The 24,029-nt window shown below is 54.8% G+C and overlaps 1 protein-coding gene across 3 annotated transcripts; it reads left to right on the top strand.

The window, feature by feature from the left end:
* Positions 1 to 369: 369 nt before the first annotated feature.
* On the top strand, positions 370 to 22,613 carry Rarg (retinoic acid receptor gamma). Of its 3 annotated transcripts, none has more exons than XM_075960761.1 (10): positions 370 to 652; positions 1,295 to 1,352; positions 5,177 to 5,502; positions 16,454 to 16,602; positions 17,234 to 17,375; positions 18,000 to 18,160; positions 18,337 to 18,513; positions 18,690 to 18,894; positions 19,283 to 19,441; positions 21,088 to 22,613. In XM_075960761.1, exons 3-10 carry the CDS (start codon positions 5,319 to 5,321, stop codon positions 21,285 to 21,287), a joined length of 1,377 nt encoding a protein of 458 aa, XP_075816876.1. In that variant the 5' UTR covers positions 370 to 652; positions 1,295 to 1,352; positions 5,177 to 5,318; the 3' UTR covers positions 21,288 to 22,613. The 3 variants fall into 3 exon arrangements, with proteins under 3 accessions (XP_075816876.1, XP_075816877.1, XP_075816875.1); XM_075960762.1 differs by lacking the exon at positions 370 to 652 and adding an exon at positions 655 to 904 and having other exon boundaries at positions 21,088 to 22,358; XM_075960760.1 differs by lacking the exons at positions 370 to 652; positions 1,295 to 1,352; positions 5,177 to 5,502 and adding an exon at positions 11,824 to 12,149 and having other exon boundaries at positions 21,088 to 21,427.
* The last annotated feature ends 1,416 nt before the right edge of the window (positions 22,614 to 24,029 follow it).

Here is a 24,029-nt window from a genome sequence, read left to right as displayed (position 1 = left end):
GAGTGTCCACGTCCCCCACTGCCTACCCTGGGAGGTATCAGAGACGGGCCTGGCAGAATTCTGCGACCAGAGACAACTCGGTCTCCCCAAATGGCAGCAAAGGGGAAATCGCCAGAGAGAAAGGGTTGGCATCACAGAGCCCAGGACACTGACCTCTGCCAGTTCTGCCCGGCCTCCCGGGGATGGAGCCACGAAAGCCCAGCAAATGGGAGGGGCAGAGACCCAGGCGTCCTGGACCGCCCCGCCCAGTCTCCCCCATCCATCCCCCCCCCCCAGCCCCAGGGCACCGAGGAGGGAGCCGGGCAGGGGCAGGCGGCAGGGGAGGGAGGAGCGAGGGCGGGAGGGGGAGGAGGGAGCCGGGCAGGGAGGGAGGTGGGGGGGGTAGGGAGGGAGAAAAAGAAAGAAAATATTTTCCGTGTCCCCGCCTGCGGAGTCAGTGTGCGGTTTGGGAGAAAATGTGTCGGATATTTTGGGGCGGTCACGTGGGCGGGCGGGCTCCGAGAGGCCCCGGGATTGTCCCAGCCTAGAGCCGTGCCCCCCTGGAGCCCCCCACTACCGCGAGTCCCTAACACCTCGGCGCTCCATCCCCGAGACCGCCTGACGCCGGGACCTCGGGGCTCCGCGGCCTTCCTTCCCCCGCCCTCCCCTCCAGGTGAGTCAGGCGGGGAAGCCGGCTCGCCCGCCAGCCCTCTGGCTGTGGACGCAGGGGTCCTCCGCCGAAGTGAGCCGGGGGCAGGGACCTCGGGAGCCTCAGGGGTCCTCTTTTTCCGGGGGTGGCCAGGCTGTTAGCCGGGCTTGCGAGGGGGCTTTCTGCCCCAACTTGGAGTTAGTCGTGACCTGGGAAGGGAAAGGGAAGATTTTAGACAGACTGAGGATGAGCCGGGTTATCTGCCCCTGATTTTTGGTGAGTACTAAGGGAGACCATTTGGGAAAGTCTTGGGCAAACGAACCTATACTGTACTCGGAATGTCAGAAAAGACCGGATTCCCTCTGGTGAGAAAGGGTGGCATTCTTCCACCCCCCCTGGGGGGAGGTTACTGAAGGGTGGATCCGATGGTCCCGTGGAATGGCACGTCTCTGCAGAGGTACCATGAAAGGGTCTCGCAAGTGGTCCTGGCTATCTGGGTCAGGGTTCCCTCTGACCTATCCCCAGCTACGCAAGTAAGCCAGTGCAGGGGTGGGGGTGGTTCTTTTGAGTATTCTAGAGGGGAAGCCCCAGCGGAACAAAGGCAGAGTTAGAACACTGGTCCTGGTCCTGGAGTGCCATTGACAGAGCTTCTCTTGTTTCCGCCAGGTCCTCTCACCTCAACCTGGCCCAGTATGTAGAAGGGAATCTCTGCAGAGGCCACAGGGTAAGAATATGCTTAGTTGGTGGTCATGGGGAGGGGGCAGCAGGGATGGCTGAGGAGGGGACTCCAGGACGAAATGCTCAGATAACACCGTCTTGTAGGGCTCTAACCTTGGGCAGATGGAACCCTGCTCTTTAAAGGGCTTTTGCCCCTATGGTCATTCTTCCAACACTGAGTTGAGGTTGAGGACCACAGCCATTGTCAGGAAGAAGACTTGTAGGGGGTTAAGGGGAGTGTGTGTGTCTGGGGTGCCTGAAGCTTGGGTATCCCAAACACACACACACACACACACACACACACACACACACACACACACACACACACACACACCAGAGAGGCTTAGAACTGGTAGGCAGCACAAGACACGCCCCCTGCAACCCCGGCACACCCCCACCTCTGGCTCAGAAAGCCACCTAACTGGCACCTCCAGTTCCCCCCTCTGCCCCACCCTGCCCGTGCCCTCTGATGCCCACACACATTCCACTGGCATTGCCTGCCTGCCTCCTGGGTACTGCCCCTCCCTGGGGCCAGTGTGTTAGAGGGAGGGCACCTGAGGGTGAGAGGTGGGAATGGGGGTCTAGACTCCACCAACAACGGCAGGGAGCCAGTGAAGCCAGGACCACTGCTGCCTCCTGGAGTGCGGGTTGGGGGTGCGCAGGCTAGAGTGGAGGATGCCTGGGTTCTCCACCCATTCTGGAGATGGGGTCATGGAAAAAGGTGGTCGTGTTTATACAGAGGGGAGGGGGGCAGCGGGTGGAGAGCAGCTGACAAGAGCAGCTTTGTTCCAGGCTCTGGAGCGGGCATAGCAGCGGGGAGACGCCCCCTTTCATCCGGCAGCCCCTTCCTCTGTGCCCTCCCCTCAACTCCACCTCATCTCTAAGAGAAGCAGCTTTGTAAGAGCCCTTTCCCCAAGTCAGTTGCCCGCCTTCTATGCCGCACCATCGGAGGTGGCATCCTGGGAAGGGGGAGGAAGTGTTCCCTGTCTTCTGCAGGTCCCTGAAGAACCCAGGCAGTTAAGACCCTCATTCAGCACTTCCTCTCACTCTGCACTATCTTCAGTTTCTTGCTGTCTTTTTCTACCTGGGACTGAAGCACATGCCCCTCCCCCCCTTCCCAGAGAGACCTTTGCTGCCTTCCTTCCTCAGCACCTCCAAGTCTCCCCTCCCAGGCAGTAAGGAGGAAAGCCAGGGTCAGGGAGAGTTGGCTTGCCCTTTGCTTAACTCACAATATCCTTGTGAGGACCTGGGGCCTGAGCATCCCTCCCTGGTACCTCCTGTTGAAGCCCTGCCTACCCTAGAGGTTTGTTTCTCATCTGTAGGTGAGATGCCAAGACCAAGATGGCTAAGAGAACCTGTTCCTAGTCTATGCAGAATCGGGGTGGGGGGAATTGGGTTGGGGTGCTCTACTAGTTCATCACTCTTGGAACTGGACGGGTTAATTCACCTGGAATGTAGCCCAGCCTGTTGAGCTATGGCCCAGGGGCCTTAGGGGCCCTGGACCCCTGGCTCCACTAGGGTTTAACTTGGGTTGAGGACCTCATGGACTAGGGAAGGAAAAGGAGAAGGAAGGATCCTAGAGGTATTTTAGGACTCTGAGGGACTCTGGAGTGAAGAGTGTCCGAGGCCTGTGGGTGGTACCTAGTGAGATCAGGGGCTCCTTCACACATGAGAAGGGTGACGCTGTTGGGGTTTGAGTTCTTGTGACTATGATGGTTTATTCCTAGGAGTTTGGAGGTTGAGAAAGATGAGAGAAAGAGAGGAGGAAAAAGCAGAGATACAAAGAAACAGAAATGCTGATCCTAGAAACAAGTACTAATAAAAAGAGATGTAGAAATGCCTGCAGCCTCCCTGTGGGATGCCCATGCTGTGGTCCTCTGCCCTCATCCCATCAGTTCTGGTTACTGGCGCTACTCTCCCAGCCTGTGAACTTACACGATAGATGGCCCTTGAGATCCTGAAGAGCCCCTTTCCCTTAGCTACAGAGTGATAGTGGGAACCACAGGCCCTCTTTGGAGTCTCCCCTTCCTCTCTTGGGCTTCTTCTCTCCTTTCCTGGGCTCAGGTTAAAAATTTCAGGGGTGGGGAGAAGCTACATTTGAGGGAGGAGAGTTTTTGAGGGGCCAAAGAAAGCTAGGAGGATAAGGAGCAGCACACGAACTGAGAACAGGGACGGGCTTTCTGGTATGGTGGTTATCTCTTAGTGGAGTTCCACCAGCACTCCCGGTTTGAAGAAGAGAATGGTAAGGGGTATAGGGCGTGTAGGCTGACTGGGGGATGATTGGTGAGGAGAAAGAGTTGGGAGGGGAAACAGGAGTATTGAGGAAGATGGAGGAAGGAAACGATAATTAAAAGGGGCATGCATGAAGCACAAGGCATGAAATATTGACATAGCATTTAATACGTGCCCTACTTTATCCTAAACATGGCGAGTTATTGAATCCTCACAACAACCTTACCAACGGGGGGCGGTATTATTCTCTAATGGTAGATGAAGGGATTGAGAGAGATGAAATAATTCCTCCCAAGTTTCACAGCCAGTAAGTGGGGGGACATCAATTCAGGGAGGTTGCACGTGACCATTGTACTGTATGCTCCAAAGCCATACAGGACTCAGGAGTACAGCAGAGATAGTGGCTTGCTGCTGCTGGGGTGCTAGAGTTTGAGTTAATTTATCTTTTATTTATTTACTTTTTGTTTGCTTGTTTATTTAATTTTGGTTTTCAGAGAAAGGGTTTCTCTGTTTAACAATCCTGGCTGTCCTGGAACTCGCTCTGCAGACCAGGGCAGCCTTGAATTCACAGAGATCCACCAGCTTCTGTCTCCCGAGTGCATCACCGTATCACCGTACTCAGTTTGGTTTTGTTTCTCTCCTGATGCTGATATCAGACCCGGGGTCTTGCATTTGCTACGTGCTAAGCAAATGAACCACCACTGAGCTATAAACCCCCAGCCTGAGTGTTGGGGCTCCACCCTTTAAAGTCACGTGACCTTAAGCCAGTCACTAAACCTTAGTTTCCTAAGCTGTAAAATGGGAGTCATAGTTTCTTCTTCACGGGACAGATGTGAGGATTAAGATGTCTAGTGTGATGCTGCGTTCTAGGAATCTCCCCACCAGATGTTTCAGATCATTGTTCACCCCAGACACTCAGTTTATCCTTCTTCGAAGCTAAACGGAAGAATTTCTTACAATCTGTGCATCTTTCTGCTTTGCCCACTTGATGATACTGCAGGTGCCCAAGCCAGAGTAACAAAGGACCAGCTGAGGGAAGGTCATGGCCTTCCCTTGGAGCCTTGGCCTCCAGTTTCTGGCACAGGGGTCTGTGTATAAGGTCACAGCATGTGAAGAGGTGAAGTGAAAGCTTTACCTGGAGGGGAGAAACAGAGATGGAAAAAGACAAAAAGATAAAGATACGTTCTTTAGCTTAGCATGGCTCACACCTTTAATTCCAGCTCTTGGGAGGTAGAAGCAGGTGGATGTCTGAGTTCAAGACCAGAGACCAGCCTGCTCTACAGAATGAGTTTGAGGACAGCCAGGCCTAGACAGAGAAACCGTTTCTCAAAACAAACAAACAAACAAACAAACAAACAGAACTCACTCAGAGTGAGTGTTGTCTTTTTTGTTGTTGTTGTTTTGGTTTGTTTTTCAAGACAGGGTTTCTCTGTGTAGCTCTGGCTGTCCTGGAATTCTCTTTGTAGAGTAGGCTGGCCTCAAACTCACTGAGATCTGCCTGCCTGTCTCTGCCTCCCAAGTGCTAGGATTAAAGGTGTGCACTACCACTGCTTGGTGTGAGTGTTGTCTTATCTTTCTTTTTTCTTATTTTCTTTCTAGGACCCTTGGAGACCCAGTGGGCAGGCCAGCCAGGGTGGGCACGGAGCCTCCCAGGCCAGGGCAGTGGGCATGGGCGGGGGCTGCAGCTGAAGACTCCCCCCGCCCACTGCAGATTCCAAGGGATTCCCACACTGCAGCTACCATGGCCACCAATAAGGAGCGACTCTTTGCAACTGGTGCCCTGGGACCTGGATCTGGGTACCCAGGGGCAGGCTTCCCCTTCGCCTTCCCAGGGGCACTCAGAGGGTCACCACCATTTGAAATGCTGAGTCCCAGCTTCCGGGGCCTGGGCCAGCCTGACCTCCCCAAGGAAATGGCCTCTCTGTGTGAGTCTCAGGGGTCTTGGGGGGTGAGGGCAAATGGGTAGGGGGGTGATGTAGAAAATGGACAACCTTGTTGGACAGGTGGGCAGGGAGTTGGACTTGGTCTCGTAGAAAGATGATGGGGGGGCAGTAGGAGTGGACTTGGTGTGTTTTGAGGGTAGCATCTGTGAATCAGAGTTCCGTTCAAATACGATCTCAAAGTAGTGGGCCATAAGACTGCCTCCTGGGTCACTCAGCTAGCAGAAGGGAACCTGTTTGTGTAGACACCGAGGGCGAGTGTGGTGTCCTTCAGGGCTACATGCAGTTGGGAGGTGGGGGGGGGGGAGGCAGACAGGGGACTAGAGAACCTGAGAAGTTGGTCAGCTGGCTCTGTGATGAAGAGGAGAGATGGCAATTCTGAGTCTGCAAATAGGAAAGGAACTTAGTGCCAGGTGCCTAAAGATGTGTGGGGCTAGGAATGTTCTTAAAGGTTCCGAGGAGGACAGAAATAGCCCAGGGACAAAGAGGTGGCTCTTGGTCCACCAAAAAAAAAAAAAAAAAATTAGACCGGTGCAAGGGATGCTCCAGAAGCATCCTCCTTGGCATCATGGTTCCATGGTTCTGGTCTTCTCCCATCCCTCCAGGTCTGGAGCACTGCCACACACTACAGATCCCTACTTGTCCCCAATGCCTGCCCTCTGAATTAAGCATTTGAATAATGACAGCAAGTAAGGCCTGAGCCTTATTTTGCTCCCTGGGACCCCTCTTTGCCCACTTGGTGATTGTTCCTCCTGACCAGGTCATGACAGGTGGGAGGTGGGGTGGGATGGGGAGCCTTGGCCTCCAGTTTCTGGCACAGGGGTCTGTGTATAAAGTCACAGCATGTGAAGAGGTGAAGTGAAAGCTTTACTTGGAGGGGAGAAACAGAGATGGAAAAAGACAAAAAGATAAAGATACATGGCTCACACCTTTAATTCCAGCACTCGGGAGGTAGAGGCAGGTGGATCTCTGAGTTCGAGACCAGCCTGCTCTACAGTGAGTTGGAGGACAGCCAGGCCTATACAGAGAAACCCTGTCTCAAAATAACAAGAAAGATACAGCTTTGAAGCTCAGTAGATGAGGGGGGTCCTTTGTGTGATTCTGGGGGTACACCTGGAAGACTTTGAAAATAGGGGTGACTACACTGGGCTGGCAGCTCTACTGGAAAAAGTGTGTTTGTCTGGAGGGGTGTGTGTGCTTGTCTCGCAGGCCACGTCCAGTTTGTGTGTCTGCAGGTCTCTGAGACTGTTCATAGGCAGAATTCCAGGGTATGCAAAAGTGTGTGAGGAGGCAGGAGGTACTGGCTCGGTAGGGACTCCTGTGGCAGGGCTGTAACTCATCAGAGGCTACCGTGTGGCATGCAGGGTGAGTGAAAGAATAGAAAACTTTCTTTTTTTTAAACTTTAGCTAGACTCCCCTCTTCCTCAATGTTATTCCATGAATCCATCCTGCATCAGGCAGTGAGACTAAGCCTCATCTACTGTGAATGTATTATTATTATTATTGGTTTTTTTGAGACAGGGTTTCTCTGTGTAACAGCCCTGGCTGTCCTGGAACTTGCTCTTGTAGACCAGACTGACCTCAGAGAGATCCACTGTGCGCCACCACCACCCGTATTTCTTGCAGAGAATCATACAATTTAATCTCTTGGGACTTGATCTTTCCAGGTTCTGTGGGAAGAAACTAAAGGAGCTGGAGCGGGAAAGAGAGAGGAGAGAGATGGTGGTAGTAGGAAGAAGGCTCAGAGACATGGCCAGTACCCAGGGAAGCTCTCCTTGTGCCCTTGTATTCTGGATACGTGGAGATGGAGGTCAGGGTTCAAAGTGAGGTCAAGGAAGGAGAAAGTGCCAGGCCAAGCTCCATCCCCAAAGGCTGCCGTGAAGGATGGGAACTGCAAGGAGAAATCTCAGGGAACAGCCAGCATCTGGGAAGGCAGTTGCAGAGGGTGCGGGGAGGGGAGCTAGCCTAAAGGGACAGGCCCAGGCAGGGAAGTGGCAGGTAGGGTGGGGAGGAGGGGAAGGCCTGGGTCCAGACAGCGTGCTTGGGGTGGGGCATCCAGCTCCTAGTGGTAGTGTGGAGGAGAGGCAGAAATCTTGGAGTTTAGGGAAGCTCCCTCGGTGGGAGAGTGACTGGCCAGAGGAGGAGAGGGTGCCACCTCTCCTTCCCTTTGATCTGCTGTCCCCTTTTGACTTGTGATGATCTGTCACATGGGAGGGGTGGATTTCTAGTCATACATTTGATGCCGCACCTACACTCACCTTGAATCGCTGTTTCTCATGACATTCTCTCCCTCTCTCATGTAGGGTAAGAAAGGATGAGGTAACAGTCGGAGCTTCTCCTTGGGGGTTGGTTTTTGGATCTTATTGAGGAGTCAGCCCCTGGCACATTGGGGATATCTTTGTTAAGGAGTCTTGGTCCAGCCGGGTGGTAGTGGCACTCGGGAGGCAGAGGCAGGGGGATCTCTGTGAGTTCGACAAGAGCTAGTTCCAGGGCAGGCAACAAAGCAACAAAGAGAACCCCTGTCTTGAAAAACAAAACAAAAAGTCTTGGTCCATGTCTTCTGGCTCTCCCGGGCCCCAGTGGGTGAGGCAGGCATCTTAGAACCCTGTGGTGGAGGAGGGAGAGGTGAGGAGAGGTGAGCTAGGCAAGCATGGACCTGTGTGCATGGAAACAGAGGGGAGTGTCTGGGCATATGCACCCGTGTGTGCATGCATGCACATTGAATTGCATGCATTCATGCGAATGTATCCCTGATGAGCACTGGTGTGCAGCACTTTTGCTTTTCAAGACTGCAGGGATAGAGTGTGCATGCAGAGAAGGGATATTGTGGTCTTGAAGACCTGGCCCAGACTGTCCTCCAAACATTGTGGCCAAATAACTGCCATGGCCATGGGGCCAGTGTCTGTGGGGCAGGAAGCCCAAACTCCACCATACTAAGTTACTTGGAGACACTGAAGGCGGGCTGGCACCAAGAGAAAGGGAGTCCTATCTAAACTGGAGATGCCCAGACCTAAGCGGGAGGGTAGCTATACAGGTGCAAACCCCGAGAGGGCCCAGGAACTTGGAGAAAGAAGCAAGGAAAGCAAGCTATAGCAGTTGAAGATGGCAAGCAGGCGGCAGTGAGGTCTCCTCCGGGAAAAACCCCAGTGGCTGCCTCTTTCCCCTCCCCTCCCAGTCTCTCCTCCTCCGGCTCCAACTCCTGCTCCAGGCCGACACAAACGGGGCTTTGATTGCAACAGGAAACCTCTCCGGCGGGGGGAGCCGAGCTTGCCGCCGCCGCTGGGGCCCAGGCGGCACCCCCCCTCTGGGCCCCCTACCCTGTCACAGCCCCCATCCAGCCAAGAGCTCCTCCTGTCCTTGCTTCGGGCCTCTTCCTTGCTTTCACACCTCCCTCCTCCCCTTCAGAAGACCCCTCCTAGTGCTCTTCAGGTGGGACTGGCCTCTAGGACTTACCCTCCTGGGCGGGGCCTACTTCTGGTTGAAAGACCCCTTCAGTTTTTAGGGTGAGATTTTGGAAGAAAAGGAGTTACTAAGCAAGAAGAATGCCAAGTCAGTGATCCTCAGACCTCTTCTAGAGGTGGCAGGATGGGAGAGAGAGGATTTAGCTGTCCCTCTCCCCAAACCTAGTCCTAGCCAAACTCAAACTTTGCCAGGGGCTGGTAGAACTCTGAGGGGTGACCAGGCTCGAAGCTTGAGCGCTATTGGCCTTCTCAGTGGGGGAGGGGCACATTCTTTGCCTCTGGGACCATAGCTTCCCGAGGATCTAGCTGGGAGGGGGGTGCACCCTAGTGGTGGGGATCATAGGGAAGGGGGTGAGTCAGGCACCGCCCCCCTTCATGCCCCCACCAAGGCTGGCGGGGGAACATCTGGTTCCCATGAAATGCTAGGAGACTAATGGGTCTAATTGCTGCAATAAGGGCAGGGGGGGCGCTTTGGGGAAAAGAGGGTTACTAGATCCCCCCATTTTGCCTTCAATCCAAGACTGTACTTGGGTCTGATGGGATGTGTTGGCCTGATATCCTAATGCCTGGTCCTAAGCCCCCTTTCCCAGCATTGCTTTTGAAGCACATATGGGGTGATGAGGAGTGGGGTGCATCTGGTGACGAGAAAGAGGGGCTCTTGAGGACTCATGGCTTCCTGGAGCCCTCCCCCCACTCTTGTGCCCTCCTCCCAAACCCCTCCCTGTGGCCTGGCCACTTCTGGTTCTGATTACCAACCAGGCAGGCCTGACTTAATTGGGACCTTTCAGATTTCAGAGGGGGAAGGGGAACTTACAGGCCCGAAGTTGACTAGTCAAGGCCTTTTTCTCCTTGTTTTTTTTGGGGTACTCTTCTCTTTCTCCTTTTTTTTCCTACTGGCCTATTCCAGTTTAGACACTTATTCCTCTTTTTTTGGGGGGGGGTACGGTTAGATTAAAAAATGGAGTGTTAGGGTTGGGTCATGAAGGGAAACTTCATACTAGGTTGGAAAGATCTTGTCTTCCGCTTCATTCCTGCTGCAAGCTCCCAGTTTGCCTGTCCACCCCAGCCCACGATCGCCATCCGCATTTTAGGCCCTCCTCCCCGCCCCCCCCCCCCCAGGCAGCACCGCTGGCAGCAACCCGTTCCCCTCCCCCTCTCCCGTCTTCTTTGCCTACTCTGGCACCCCTTCCTGCTTTTTATTCTTCCATCAGGCGCCCCACTCTCTCAGCACCCCGTGCGACCCCGACTCGGTACAGCAGATTCTTAGAAAAGTGCGCCCCGCCCTGGCTCAGCCACAGCCGCCGGGCGGGGGAAGGGGTCGGGCCGGGCGCTGCTCCCGCTCCCGGGCGCTCCCCGTGTGAGCGGCGCTGACAGAGCCGGCTGGGCCGGCCCGCCGGGCGGTCGGGCGGGCGGGCGGCCGGCGGGCGGGGCGCGGGGGAGGGGGCGGTTTCCGGGAGTCGCCGCCACTGGCGTTGTCCCAGGGCCAGGGTCCCCATTCCAGGCGGCCTAGCAAGGGCAAACTTCTGACGTGGCCAGTCTTTACCCTCTCCTCTCGGCGAGGGCGCCCAGGGGGGTCACTCAAGGTGGCACTGAGGGAGGAGGGGCAGCTATTTCCTGAGGTGGGGTATAAGTGACCCTTCGCAGCGAGTGACCAGCTGGGCAGTTAGCGCGAAGGGAGCCTAACTTAGTACAGTGGAAACTCGGGAGAGGGGCAGTTGTGTGCGGGGGAGCACTTTGGTACTGTAGGGACAGTGCAGGGGGTAGTTTTGTGCCCCCAAAGTGAAGTCAGGTTCTGGGAGAGGGGACTGAGCGAGGTAGTCGAGGCACTTTGGGAGTGTCAGTCGCGGGATAGAGCTTCGGGGACTTTGAGGGAGGCGGCCCAGCCCTCGGCGGAGGAAGGACAGCCCGAGCTAGGAGGGGTAGACTCTCGGCTGCGCTGAAGGGGGCGGGAGGGGGGGGGACTCCGCTGCGGAGCTGGCGACGGCCTGGGCGGGGTGGGGCGGGGCCGGGTCAGGAGGAGGTGAGCGCGCCCGGCCACCCGCCCCGAGGGGGGTTCCCGGAGAGTTCACCGCGGGCGCGCGCTCTGGCCCTCGGACCGGGGGTGGGAAGAACGGGAAGGAAGGAGGCGGCCGCGAGCGCGGAGCAGCAGGAATGCAGTGTTCTGCTCCGACGCGCGCGCACGAACGGAGGAGGAGTCGGGCCTGGGAGTGAGGGGGGTGGAGGTAACGCAGGTCCTCCGGCTCTGCAGAGCAGCGCGGGGCATTTCAAGGTTCCCCTCCACGCAGTCATCCTTAACACTCTTGCTTGTGTTGACTTGTGCCGAAGAAAGGGTTGAAGGGAGGGGGAAGACGCTGTAAAAGGAAATGCGTGCATTTTGGTTCCTCCACTCCTTCCTCCAATCCCAATCTGGGCACGCGCCTAAGTGCAAATGCGTGCAAAACCTCAGGACTGTAGAGAGAACCTGATTGCAAGCATTTTCCTGAGCCAGGTGTATTTGCGCAAATTCGGGCACCTATGAATTTATTGTGGGTGCAGATATGTTTGTGCACTATTGCACATTTGCAAATTTGTGTTGCTTGCAATAATAAGTGTATGCACAGATGTATGTCTAAGCAAGCGCGTGCGCCGCGCAGCGAGTAGACGTGTGTGAATGTGTAAGTGCTCCACTCCCCGCTCTGCTCATCTTGGTGCCCGGCCCCCTTCGCTCTCCAAGCCCCACCCCCATCCCTCCAGGCTCTGCTTTTACAAAAGGTCTCCACAGCGCTTGCTGCCCAAGCACCCTAAGTGAGCTAGACGGAGGCAGAAGCTGCTGCTTCGCCTCCGCGCCCCGCCCAGTCCCTTTCCCTTGCTGGGGATCCCCCCCTCTTCCCCGCCCACCCCTTACCCCCCATGCATCTCAGCGCCCTATGCTAGCTCTCCCCCTCCCCCCTCCAGGAGCAGGGCGCTGCGGGGGGAGGAGGGGGAATGGGCTGCGGGTCCTTGATATTCTAGCACCCAGTTTCTCTCCAAGCCGGGTCGCGATGTACGACTGCATGGAATCGTTTGCCCCGGGTCCGCGACGGCTCTATGGGGCCGCCGGGCCCGGGGCCGGCTTGCTACGCAGAGCCACTGGCAGCTCCTGTTTCGTCGGACTTGAGTCTTTTGCCTGGGCGCAACCTGCCAGTCTACAATGTAGGTCTTCGAATTTGGGGGTGGGGTATTGGGTGCACGAGAAGCTGGTGCTTACTATTTCCGTAGGTAAAGTTTAAACCTGGGGTGCAAGCGGGCATTCTGGTCCTTTCTATATGAGGTACTGGCCCTTTAAACATGAGGGCCTCAGAGTTGGTCTCCTTTGCGTGAGTGCTGTAGTGTTTGGAGTTGTGTGTGGTTTTTATGGTGGGTATTTAGCTAGTGCTTTGGTTGATGCCACTCCCGAGTTCCTGGGGATAGGAGAGACGGATGTATCTTGCTAGTGTGTCCTCAAGTCCTTAGTTGGAGGGATATGGCACCCAGGACCGTGGGTGGCGTTCCTAAAGTCCATGCGGGAAGTTGGGAGCATTTAAAAAAAAATTGCAAAGTCCTTGAATTCCTGGCTTGTGCATACCTTTGCCTAGCAGATGTGGGTGTGGAATAGGGGTCTCTACCCACTGTCACCCTCCGCGCCTGGGTTGGCAGAGTTGCGTGACCCGGTGTGGGGATGTTTGTGGCGTGAGGTCGGGAGGGCGTGTGCCTTGCGTGGCTGCGGGGGCGGTTTTGGAAAGTGCTGTGCTCTAGAGAGCATCCTGTGTGCTCAGCTTGTGGGGTGCAAGGGGTGTGCACAGAAGAGCGAGAAAGCTGGATTCTGTGTTTATCCTCATTAAAACAAACAAACAAAAAACTGGAAGTGTGTATTCGGTTGTCTTGACAGATCAGATGACTTTTTTCTATGGCTCCAGCACACAGCTTCAGCAGGAAGCGAAAAGTTTCAAGCCAAGTGTATGGAGTGGGGGGTGGTGGTCTGGAAGTGACAGCCGGTAGGGGAGAACAATCGTCAGGCCCCCAAATATCCACCTTTCCCTTCTCTGTAATGGGAGATGCCAGGCGTGGGGCCCTGGAACCCCTTTCCAGAGCGGTAATAAAAAGCTGGGGACTGAGAGGCAGTAAAAATAAAGTCCAGATGAGAAGCGGCTTTGAAGCCTGGGCCACAGTGCCTGGCGGGGGTGGGCTGTGAGAAGGGGCTGGGATAGGAGCCTGGAACACCCCCCCCCCCCGATTTACTGGGGGTTGGCACTGCGCTCGCAGCCCGGGTACGGATGACTGCAGACCTAGGCTTGGGGGCACTCTGGGAAGGGGCGGGCAGCGGGCGGGGTGGCAGGCGCTGGGGGAGTGCGCACGCCGGGTCACTGAGCCCCCGCCAACGCGCCTCGCTCCTTGGCACTCGGCAGCGCTGTTTACAAGTTCAGATTTTTTTTTTGTTCTAGGGCAGAGCTGCTCAGATTTAACAACTGGGAGAGTGGTAAAGGGAGGTAGCAGACAGGAGACAGTATTAGGGATGGGTGGGATAAGAATTGAAGTGTGCTATTTAAAGGGTGAGAAAACATGGTACTAATACATTGCACCAAATTTCTGTGAATTCTTAACCTTGTCATGCCCAGTATAACGGGGGATTAGGCACACTGGTTGGTGTTTGACATAGAGATATCTAGCAGAGGCCCTGGGCAGGGGCCATTTAGACCTCTAGAGACCTTTTGGTTTTGGTAGCTCAGAGTTTTTGCATATTACTTTGAGCCAGTCAGTTTCATTAGTAGGGTCCTGGTGGGCACATAAAACCAGCCGCAGGCCTCCTGGCACTCTCAGGGAGGGAACGTGTTTCAGAGTAGAGCTGGGTGGTGTGTGTGACACTTGGATGGGGACTTGGGTGTCGTGGTGTCGTGCCGGCCTGCTGTGATGTTTCTATGGTGTTTCTACGCTATGGCGGTAGACCCATTGGCTTGTAACTGTGTAGCCCACTGTTGGGTGTTGCTTGTCATCCACCTACAGGGAGTTAAGTGTGGCTTGATGTCTGCGAGTTCTGTTTAGAGGTCTGGGCCCAGCTAAGGAACCCATAGGCGGTCTGCCTGCTTTTGTGTCTGTGTCTTTGCCAGGCAGTGGTGGCGCAACGCCTTAATCCCAGCATTCGGGAGGCAGAGGCAGGCAGAGCTCTGTGAAATCGAGGCCAACCTGGTCTACAGAGTGACTTCCAGGACAGGTTCCAAAACAAGACAGAGAAACCCTGTCTGAAAAAAAAAAGTGTGTCTTCAAGGAGCTGTAGATGTGATCGTGAGTCCAGGCAGCTCAGCTCTGGGCCTCGCAGCTGGGAGCGTTTACAGCCGGTTATAACGAGTTTGTTTGAAGCTCCGCTCAGCCTGGCCAGGAATTTCCTCAATTTCAGCAATTTGGGCTTTAAAAGGAGAAAACCCTAGAGCCCACCCCCTCCTCCTCGGCAGGGGCCCGTTCCTAGCCCAGCAGCAGCAGCCCAGTGTAGAGGTCTCAGCTGGGGTGAAGAGGGGATCACCCTGCCTCCCAGAAGACCCTGTTAGCATTTTAGCTCCCTGCACCCACAGTGACTTCAGAACCATTGGGTTGCACTTTAGGATACAGGGGGGTGTGGAGGTGCCAGGGGGGTGTCGAGAATGGGTGTCAGTGCACTAAGATGGGAAAAGCTGCCCAAGGGCAGGCTCTCTGGGGCCTGCCATCTTATAATTGGCTGGTGCTACCCCATGCCAGTCTGACCGCACCCAGGCCTTGCGCAAGAGAGGAAATGAGAAAATGGGGTAGTGCTCTGTGGGTAGAGAGGGCGTCAGTGCAGGAGAGAGGACCAGCCCACGCTCGGGCCTGTGGATGGAGAGGGCGTCAGTGCAGGAGAGAGGACCAGCCCACGCGCGGGCCTGTGGATGGAGAGGGCGTCAGTGCAGGAGAGAGGACCAGCCCACGCGCGGGCCTGTGGATGGAGAGGGCGTCAGTGCAGGAGAGAGGACCAGCCCACGCGCGGGCCTGTGGATGGAGGGGGCGTCAGTGCAGGAGAGAGGACCAGCCCACGCGCGGGCCTTGTGGACAAGGCCCGTGCCCTGGGGACCTCGGGATGGGCTGAGAGAACAAGGACCTGAAAGGCATCCCAGTCCTTCCCACGCCTCTAGGCACCTACTACAGACACAGGCAGCCCCACCCCCAGTCTTGAATAAACTCCCAGCACCCACCCTTCTGCCCCCACTCCTTGCAGGGGGCTCAAACTCCAGGAGGATTCTTATGCAAATTGGGTGTGTGGGGGTGGGGGTGAGGAGGGCTTCCCTCTTTGTGAGGTCCCCAGCCTCCCTCTCGTTGCTTTGGGTCAGATGCACTTGTGACCAGGTGGGCTGCAGAGGGTGAGAGGAAGGACAGGTCCGGGAGGTGGGTTCAAAGGCTGCCGAGGATCTTCAGACTCTTCCAGTCACTTGGGCCTTGCAAATGTGGGCAACAGGTCCTGTAGAGAGAATAACTTTCAGATGTCCTGAGCCTCTGAGGATGAGCCTCACACTCACACAGCCTGCGACAGGGACCTAGCAGCCTCCTCTATGAAGTGTGGGCTTCCCCTACTGTGGGTATAGGCTAAGATTCCTTCCAACTACAGTTGTTTTCTGAGGCTTTCATGACTGAAGCCTGGCTCCGAAAGGGTCTGGGATCGCTCCCTTCCCCCTCGGCTCTGTTTACCCTAGGTCACCTGACTCTCTGCTCACCCCCAAACTGCTCCAAGACCTAAGGATCTGAGCAAATACCTGTCTCCCTCCAGCTTTTTTCCCTAAAGGCCACTTAGAAGACCTGAGAGCCTTGTCTCAGCTGTCAGCCGGCAGTGTGAAACTGAGCTGCTCACCCCGACTGGTAAAGCTTCACCTTTGAGGAGTGAGTTAAATGAATTAAGTCATTCAGCCAGGTGCGAGCTGTAGGTGGCCTGCAAATGTCCCCTTGGCTTCCACATCTGCTGCCCGCCCCTCCACTGCTCCCGGAGGCTGAGGGTGGTGGAACACAGGGCTACCGGGGTGACCGGGAGTCCTAGCTCTGCCATTCCCACTTTTTAAAAATTTTTATAGGTGTTTTGCTTGTATGTGTGTCTGTGTGCTATGTATGTGCCTGGTGCCCACAGAGGCCAGAAGAGGGAATTGGATTCCCTGGACCTGGTTATGGATGGTTGTAAACTTCCACGTAGGTGCTGAGAATTGAGCCCCCCGTCTTCTAGAAGAGTTGCCAGTGCTCTTAACCACTGAGCCATCTCTCCAACTTTATGACTGGGGAAATAAAAGCAGAGACGTTAACTTCTAGGGTGGCATTGGTCTGGAATTTGGAGAAATAAGCATTAATGCAGAAGAGTAGTTGGCCAAATGGGGGCCGAGAGTGAGGGTGGGTGGTAGGGGCCTGAAATCCCAGCAAGCAGCAGTGACAGTGGCTGCTGGGCACCAGGAGATGAGGATGCTTCTGCTGACCTTCTCCTACTGCTTTCCCCCCAGCGGTGGAGACACAGAGCACTAGCTCAGAGGAAATGGTGCCCAGCTCTCCGTCACCCCCACCACCTCCTCGGGTCTATAAGCCATGCTTTGTATGCAATGACAAGTCTTCCGGCTACCATTACGGGGTCAGCTCATGTGAAGGCTGCAAGGTGTGTATATGGTGGGGTAAGACTAGAGATGGGGACACAAGGGGAGTGTAGCCCGGCAGGTAGAATGCTTGCTTAGCATATGTGAAGCCTCAGCAACACACAACAGAGACCCTCTGACCAAAAACAATATTGTGGAGGGGGCACCCTTCCCTTTAAATTGGGTTAGTAGGAGAAGGCGTTTGGTGCCAAAGCTTGACTTGAAGTTTATCCCCGGGGCCCACGTAGTGGAAGGAAAAGAAGTAACTACTCTGAACTCTACTTGTACCCTGTGGTTCCACATGTACCCTCCACCCCTAATACACACAAAATAAATAATGAAAAGTATTTTAAAGATGGGGGACCCAGGTGCTGTGTTCACATGAGTTTTGCCTGTGTGGGATGAGGGGCTGCTCTGTGCATGGATGATTGACAGCTGGGGTGAGGTGCTGAGGTCGCAGCTCTGTCAGAATGCCTGCTAGCGTGCAGAAGGCTCAGAATGCCTGCTGCAGAAGGCTCTAGGTTCAGTCACTCCCCAGCTCTCCTGCCACAAACAGAACAGGCTGGGTCAGGCCTAGGGCCACCTGTGTGGTTGGAGAAATGTTGATGTCCCCAGCATCCTGTTTCATGACACGCCTCCTGCTCTCCAATCCAGGGCTTCTTCAGGCGCAGCATCCAGAAAAACATGGTGTATACATGTCACCGTGACAAAAATTGTATCATCAACAAGGTAACCAGGAATCGCTGCCAATACTGCCGGCTACAAAAGTGTTTCGAAGTGGGCATGTCCAAGGAAGGTAGGTTCCCTGCTCCATCCTACGGCCTTCTCTTCCATTTTGCCCATTGCTGTCCTGCTTCGCTGACTGGCCTGCCCTGGAGCTGCTGCCTTCTCCAGTCTATTACATTGCCTCCATTCAGCTGTGGGCCACAATCCGGGCCCTCTCTTGACTATTCTTCTGAAACCTAGGTCCTAGGGTTTTTCTTTCTTCTTTCTGTCTGATGGGGCAGGAGGGTTAGTTAGTCTGGTCCCTCCCCTCCTCTGTTCTTTCACAGGACAGGTCCTGAGATGGCTCTGGGCTGGCCCCTCCTTCCCGCCCCCCCACCATTGTGCTGCCAAGGCTATAAGTGGATATCCTGCCTGCATATCCTGCCCCCCCCCAACCTCCAGCTCCTGCGGGGCAACCGGAAGGGCAGGATGGAGCCTGGGGAGGGAGCATGGCTTCAGGCCCTGGGTGGGGCTGGACCAAACCAGCCTGGAAATGGGAGTTTATGTAGAAGATAGGGAAATTAAGGCACTAATTAGGGTTCCAGGGAAGAAATACGTATTCTTCTGAGAACTGAGCACATTAAGCTAGGGCGAGAGAGGACATCCAAAAGGAGACTGCGAGGGTCCTGACTTCCCCTTTGCTTCCAACCCCAAGCTGTAAGGAATGACCGAAACAAGAAGAAAAAAGAGGTAAAGGAAGAGGGCTCACCTGACAGCTACGAACTGAGCCCACAGTTAGAAGAGCTCATCACCAAAGTCAGCAAAGCCCACCAGGAGACTTTCCCCTCACTCTGCCAGCTGGGCAAGTACACCACGGTGAGGAGTGGACTGGGCTGCGGTGGTCTGCAGTGCGAGGGCACTCAGGGGAACTTCGGGGCTGTGGTGGTCTGTAGTGCCGAGGGCGCTTCAGGAATGGACGGGGCTGCGGTGGTCTGTAGCACGGAGGGCACCCAGAGGAGCCTTCACATCTAATGCATCTTTACTCCCTGCAGAACTCCAGTGCAGATCACCGGGTACAGCTGGACCTGGGGCTGTGGGACAAGTTCAGTGAGCTGGCTACCAAATGCATCATCAAGATTGTGGAGTTTGCTAAGCGGTTGCCGGGTTTTACAGGACTCAGCATTGCTGACCAGATCACTCTGCTCAAGGCTGCCTGCCTGGATATCCTAGTGAGTTAGCCTATGAGTTCCGGACCAATTTGACCCTTTTCTCCCAGCACCATGCTTCTCTGCCGAAACTCTTTCTGTCTGAGCCTTTGCCTCCTGTTGACCGAGCCTTCCCTCTCCAATCTCAGAGTTCTTCCTCAGGGGCAGCACTAACTACTGTGCTTACCCTCAACCTCCAGATGCTGCGAATCTGTACAAGGTATACCCCGGAGCAAGACACCATGACATTCTCGGATGGACTGACCCTGAACCGTACCCAGATGCACAATGCTGGCTTTGGGCCCCTTACAGACCTCGTCTTTGCCTTCGCTGGGCAGCTGCTGCCCCTGGAGATGGATGACACAGAGACCGGGCTGCTCAGTGCCATCTGCCTCATCTGTGGAGGTGCGGGGGCGCCCCCTGGCGGCTGGCTGCATGGGCTACCTTTTCTACCACACTATCCACACTGGTTCATGACCCCATCCTACAGACTTCTCAGATCGTGTATATCCTTACTGGCCAACCAAGCTAAAGACGAAAGGAGGAGGCAGAGTCCAGGGAACTCAGAAACCCTGGCTACAGTGCTGAGATGTAGGAGTGATGGGAAAGAGCAAGGTCCTTGCTGAATGGTTAAAGGTACAGGCAGGCCTTGCGTCAGGGGAAGATAACCCACAGCGGTGAAGGGGCTAAGGAGACAGTCTGACTTTGAGGCCCTCAGAAGAGGGTCTGTTGGGGGTCAGCCACCTGTCACCGTATCCTTCTCCATCTCACTCCATTGTACTTACTTGTACAGACCGCATGGACCTGGAGGAACCTGAGAAAGTAGACAAGCTGCAGGAGCCCTTGCTGGAAGCCCTGAGGCTTTACGCGCGGCGACGGAGACCCAGCCAACCCTACATGTTTCCAAGGATGCTTATGAAAATCACTGACCTCCGGGGCATCAGCACCAAGGGTTCGTTATGAGTCAGCCCCCTTCCCAGATCTGCAGGTCTCCTGAGTCACAGGGTGGGCAGGCTGAGGAAGAGAAAGGGGCTGGGAATCCACGGAGTTCTAGCTTGACTGTATCCTCCTGGGAAGATTTCAGGCAAATTCTTTTCTGTTTTGGTTTGGTTGCTGGTGTGTGTGTGTGTTGCTGGGAGTGAAGCCCAGTTCCTGCATGCACTAGGCAAATACTCTATGCATAGTGACACCCCAGCCCTCTTTGTTTTTCTGCTTGGAAGCTGGGTGGGCTGAACTTAATCCTGCCTCAAAAGCTTATCATAAGAACTAAATGAACTCACTACATAGAGAGGGCAGTTAAGAGCCTGGCATAGAGCCATGCGTGATGAGTGGTGCTTCACACATGTCATTTCAGCAAGAGAGGCTGAGGCAGGAGGATTACTTGGAGCTCATGAGTTCAAGGCTAGCCTGGCCATTTCCATGATCACAGAGCATTCTCTTGAGCAGTGCTGGCTCAGAAGAGTGCCTGTAACATGAGCATTTGACTAACATTATCTGTTATAAAAGTTACTAAGAACTGGCTTTGAAGCAGCCGGAAAGCTCTGGACATTAGACCTGATGACTGTGCTATATCACTGGGCTTGAAGATACATGCAGTGTGGTCTTCAAAATCTTTTTTTGCATTTATTCATTTATTTATTTATTGTCTACGGTGGGGTGTTCTTGTCATTGTATGATGTAGAGATCAGAGGGTAGCCCACAGGAGTCAGTTCTTCTTTTCGCAGTGTGGGTCCTTGGGGTGCCAGGCGGGCTAACAAATGCCCTTACTCACTGAGGTATCTTACTGGCCCGAAAAATGTTTTACTTATGAGTATTATTGTGTGTGTGACATGTGTGCCATACGTGTGTGGAGGTCAGATGACAGCTCTGTGGAGCTGGTTCTCTCCGCTCACCTCTATGTCGGTGATTGGACAAACTCAGGTTGGTAGGCTTGTGCTCATGAAGGGGATTATCCACTGAGCCATCTGCTGTCTCACAAACCCACAGTGCGGTTTTGAAAAGATGCTGGGCATTCATGCACATGCCTTTAATCTCAGCACCCGGGAGGCAGAGACAGATGGATCTCTGTGAGTTCGAGGCCAGCCTGGTCTGCAGAGTAAGCTCAAAGACAGCTGAGGCCACACAGAGAAGCCCCTGTCTCAGAAAACCAAAAGAAAAGACACCCCAAAACTTTGTGGTAGCTGCCTGTAATTCCAGTGCACAGGAGGGCGAGGCAAGTCCAAGGCCCTCCAGAGCGATATAGCAAGGCTGACGCTGCGTGTTTATGCATTGACCTCTCACCCCACGGTTTGAGGTTAGCTGACAGAGCTCCAAGATATCTAGGGCTACATAGAAAGATCCCGTCTCTAGAAGAGGAGCAAAAGAGAAGAGAAAGCCTGAAGTCATGAGACAACAGGCGGCAGGCCGGGCACTGTTCAGCTGGCCGCTCTAGGCAGGGCAAAGGCCCGTGGGAACCACACGAAAGCAGAGGTAGGAGAAGGAATGCGTCTGAGCCCAGAGTGCTGTGGTCACAGGGAAGTCAAGTCAAGGAGTTTGGGGCAGGACCTCTATAGACCCGCGTGCTTCTGCCTTTCCAAGCCTCTTCCCTTCTCTTTGTAGGAGCAGAAAGGGCCATTACCCTGAAGATGGAGATTCCAGGCCCAATGCCCCCCCTGATCCGAGAGATGCTGGAGAACCCTGAAATGTTTGAGGACGACTCCTCGAAGCCTGGCCCGCACCCCAAGGCTTCCAGTGAGGATGAAGCTCCAGGGGTCCGGGACAAAGGGGGCCAAAGTCCCCAGCCTGACCAGGGCCCCTGACCTACCCCACTGTGGGGCTGGGCTCCAGGCAGCAGACTGACTATTCCCTGGGCACCACCAGTGACTGGGGGAGGACCTGCCCTGCCCACTCCCACCTTTCCAATGAGCTCATTGTTTTGCCAAAGTTTCTAGGGGTGCCTGTGTTCATCCCTGTCCTGTTCTAACTGGCTCCCTCTACAGTCCTGGAGGACTGCCCTGCACCTACCAGAAGAACCGGAGAATGGGTGAGCCTGAGTCTGGACTCTAATATCTCAGCACTGCCCATCAGATTCAGGCCGCAGGCTCCCAGGGCAAGGGAAGCCCCGCCTTCCCATAGCCTCTTCCTCTGCCAGGTGCTTGGGCCTCTGGGAACAAACAGGAACACTAGAGACCAAAATGGGTGGGGGGGATCCTCAAGGAGGGCTGAGCCCACCCTGGTGCCCACCCTGGGTGCCTAATGCTGTGTGATGAACCTGCCATGCACACTGCCCCATGCCCCATCCTCCTGCCAGGTGTAGGGGCAGGCTGGACCCTGCATTTCTGGGGTGGGACCTGAGGGTGAAGGGAGAAGCATAGCCCTTTCTGTACCTCTGCTGAGGTGCAGCTCTCATCCTGGGCCCTCTATTTTACAAGCCCCTCCCTTAGCCCTGTCTTGTGCCTTGGCCTCCTGCCCCCATCTCAGCCATCAGACAGGGACCCTCCTACACTACAGAGGGGACAGGGATCCCTCTCCTAGTGCCTTCTACCCTTGACCCCCAGAGCAGCTTGGCCCGGGGAGGGGAGACGCTGCTTAGCTGATCCCACCCTGACCCAGAGGAAGCCTCTATTTATTTATTAGCTTTTGTTTACACCCTGGATGACCCCTTCCTCCAGGGGTCTTGTGTGGGGGAGCCCAGGGCCTCTGTGACCCCTTCCTTCTTTCCCCAACCCCCCATTTGTATTTAGCTGCCAAATAAGATTCCTGCAGGCTCCCCCTTTTCTCTGGGGGGTCAGGGTGCTGTCCCCTCCCCTCTGTTTACATCCCCCCTCCCACCCCGCTGTATCGCATATTGCTGAGTTTTCTATTTTTGCAAAATAAAGTGATGGAAACTCATGGGATGTGGCTCCCTCTGGGCCGAGTCACCCAGTCAGGGAAGTGACCTGCTGACCTGGAGAAGGAGCTGGGTGGGACACTGGAGCTGCCAACCAGCTTCATGGTTTTCTTGGGGAGCAAAGAAAATAACAAACTATGTTCAGCAGCCGCAGCAAGGAGGATGGGGAGCTGCGGGGCCCACTCTGAATGTTTGGCCTCCTCCGGCCACCAGTGAGTTCTTACCTTTGGAAGGATCCTAATGAACTCATGATGTCTAAGTGTGTATTTGCTCTGCTCTGGCCAGGGATCTCTTGAAATTTCGTTTGGTTTGCACAGTTGTTTCTAGACTTGGAAGAGAACTGCAGCCCCACATCTAAGCTGCAGTGGATTTTGGGTGCGTTTGTTTGAACAGGGTCTCACTATATCTCAAACTGGCCTCCAACTAGTTATCCTACTTCAGCCTCCTGAATCTTGGGCTTACAGACCCGAGCCACCCTTCCTGAGTGGTGTTTACTGAACTCACTCTGAGGGGACTTTTACATCCTCTGTGCCTGCACTATCTACCCCATGACCCACTCCTTCTTTGAGGCTTCTCTTCACCCTGCGTCCCCTCCCCACTCCTTCCACGGCTCTCCCGTCACTTTGTCTCCTAATGTTCTCTACCTTCTGCAGGCCTTAACTCTACCCCCCACAGCCCCCCACAGCCCCCCGACTCTGCCTTGGGACGGTGTCTTGCTTACCTTGCTCTTGGATCTCTTCAGCAGTGACCCGAGCATCTGGGAAGGAGGTGGGTGTGGGACAGAAGAGGAGGGGAAAGCAGAAGAAGAAAGTGAAAGAAGATTTAGAGGAAACCACAGGGCCAGGGAAAAGAGGGCATTGCCATGGTAACCACCGGTTGAGGGGGAAGGGCAAAAGGTCCGCCTGCCCCACAGTCTGGAACCAGCTCAAGCTCACCCAGGGGAGCCCCTCCTGTCCAGTTGTCTCTTCCAGCAGCTTCCCTTTCCAAGCTCTGTTGTGATCCGAGTACTTTTGCTCTGGGAATCCAGCAGGGAGGCTGATTGACAGGCACCAGTTCTTGCCCTCTGGGAATGCTCTTTCCTATAGGGAACTCCACCAGGTTGCTATCGGCGGTCCACTGTGGGCCAGGAAAAAAAATCCCATTTGTACTTACACAGCCCTTTCTCCCCGTAGGCTTTCCCTACCTCAGCCCTGGCTGCTGCTCCTGCACTCGGCCTTCCCGTTTCCTCCCCTCTTTCCCAGGCTCTACGGCTGTCCACTGTGGCTTTTAGACCTCCCGGTTGCACATCCAAGCCTCACCCAGTGCCTCTCTCCGAGACTGCTCATTCATTCCCAGCCGCCCTGACCCCAAAAAAATCACACAGAAACTGTATTAATTACAACACTCCTTAACCAATAGTTTAGGCTTCTTATTAACTAACTCATATCTTAAATTAACCATTCCTATTATGTTTTATCACAAGGCTTGTGGCTTCCCGGTAAGGTTCCAGGATTGCTGTGTGATTTTCAGGTCAGGGTGGCTGGGGACAAGCAAGCAGTTTGTGTCTACGCCTCTCTAACTGCTGACTGTCTAGACCTTGTGTCTCATAAAGCCTCCTCCACTTCTTATCCCCTAAAACTTCTCATTCCTACTGATAGTCTTTTCTCAGTGATGGAGACTGAAGCTAGGACCT

This window comes from Microtus pennsylvanicus, chromosome 2 (genome assembly GCF_037038515.1).
Source record: "Microtus pennsylvanicus isolate mMicPen1 chromosome 2, mMicPen1.hap1, whole genome shotgun sequence".
NCBI lineage: Eukaryota > Metazoa > Chordata > Mammalia > Rodentia > Cricetidae > Microtus > Microtus pennsylvanicus.
This window is presented reverse-complemented; position numbering and strand designations above follow the sequence as displayed.

What these genes read in the sequence shown, in the direction of transcription:
- Rarg (XM_075960760.1), top strand. Translation starts at nt 11,885, where the DNA reads ATGCTAGCTCTCCCCCTCCCCCCTCCAGGAGCAGGGCGCTGCGGGGGG. An exon ending in AGCTGGGCAAGTACACCACG is followed by an intron (nt 18,161 to 18,336) that starts GTGAGGAGTGGA and finishes TACTCCCTGCAG; the next exon opens with AACTCCAGTGCAGATCACCG. An exon ending in CATCTGCCTCATCTGTGGAG is followed by an intron (nt 18,895 to 19,282) that starts GTGCGGGGGCGC and finishes TTACTTGTACAG; the next exon opens with ACCGCATGGACCTGGAGGAA.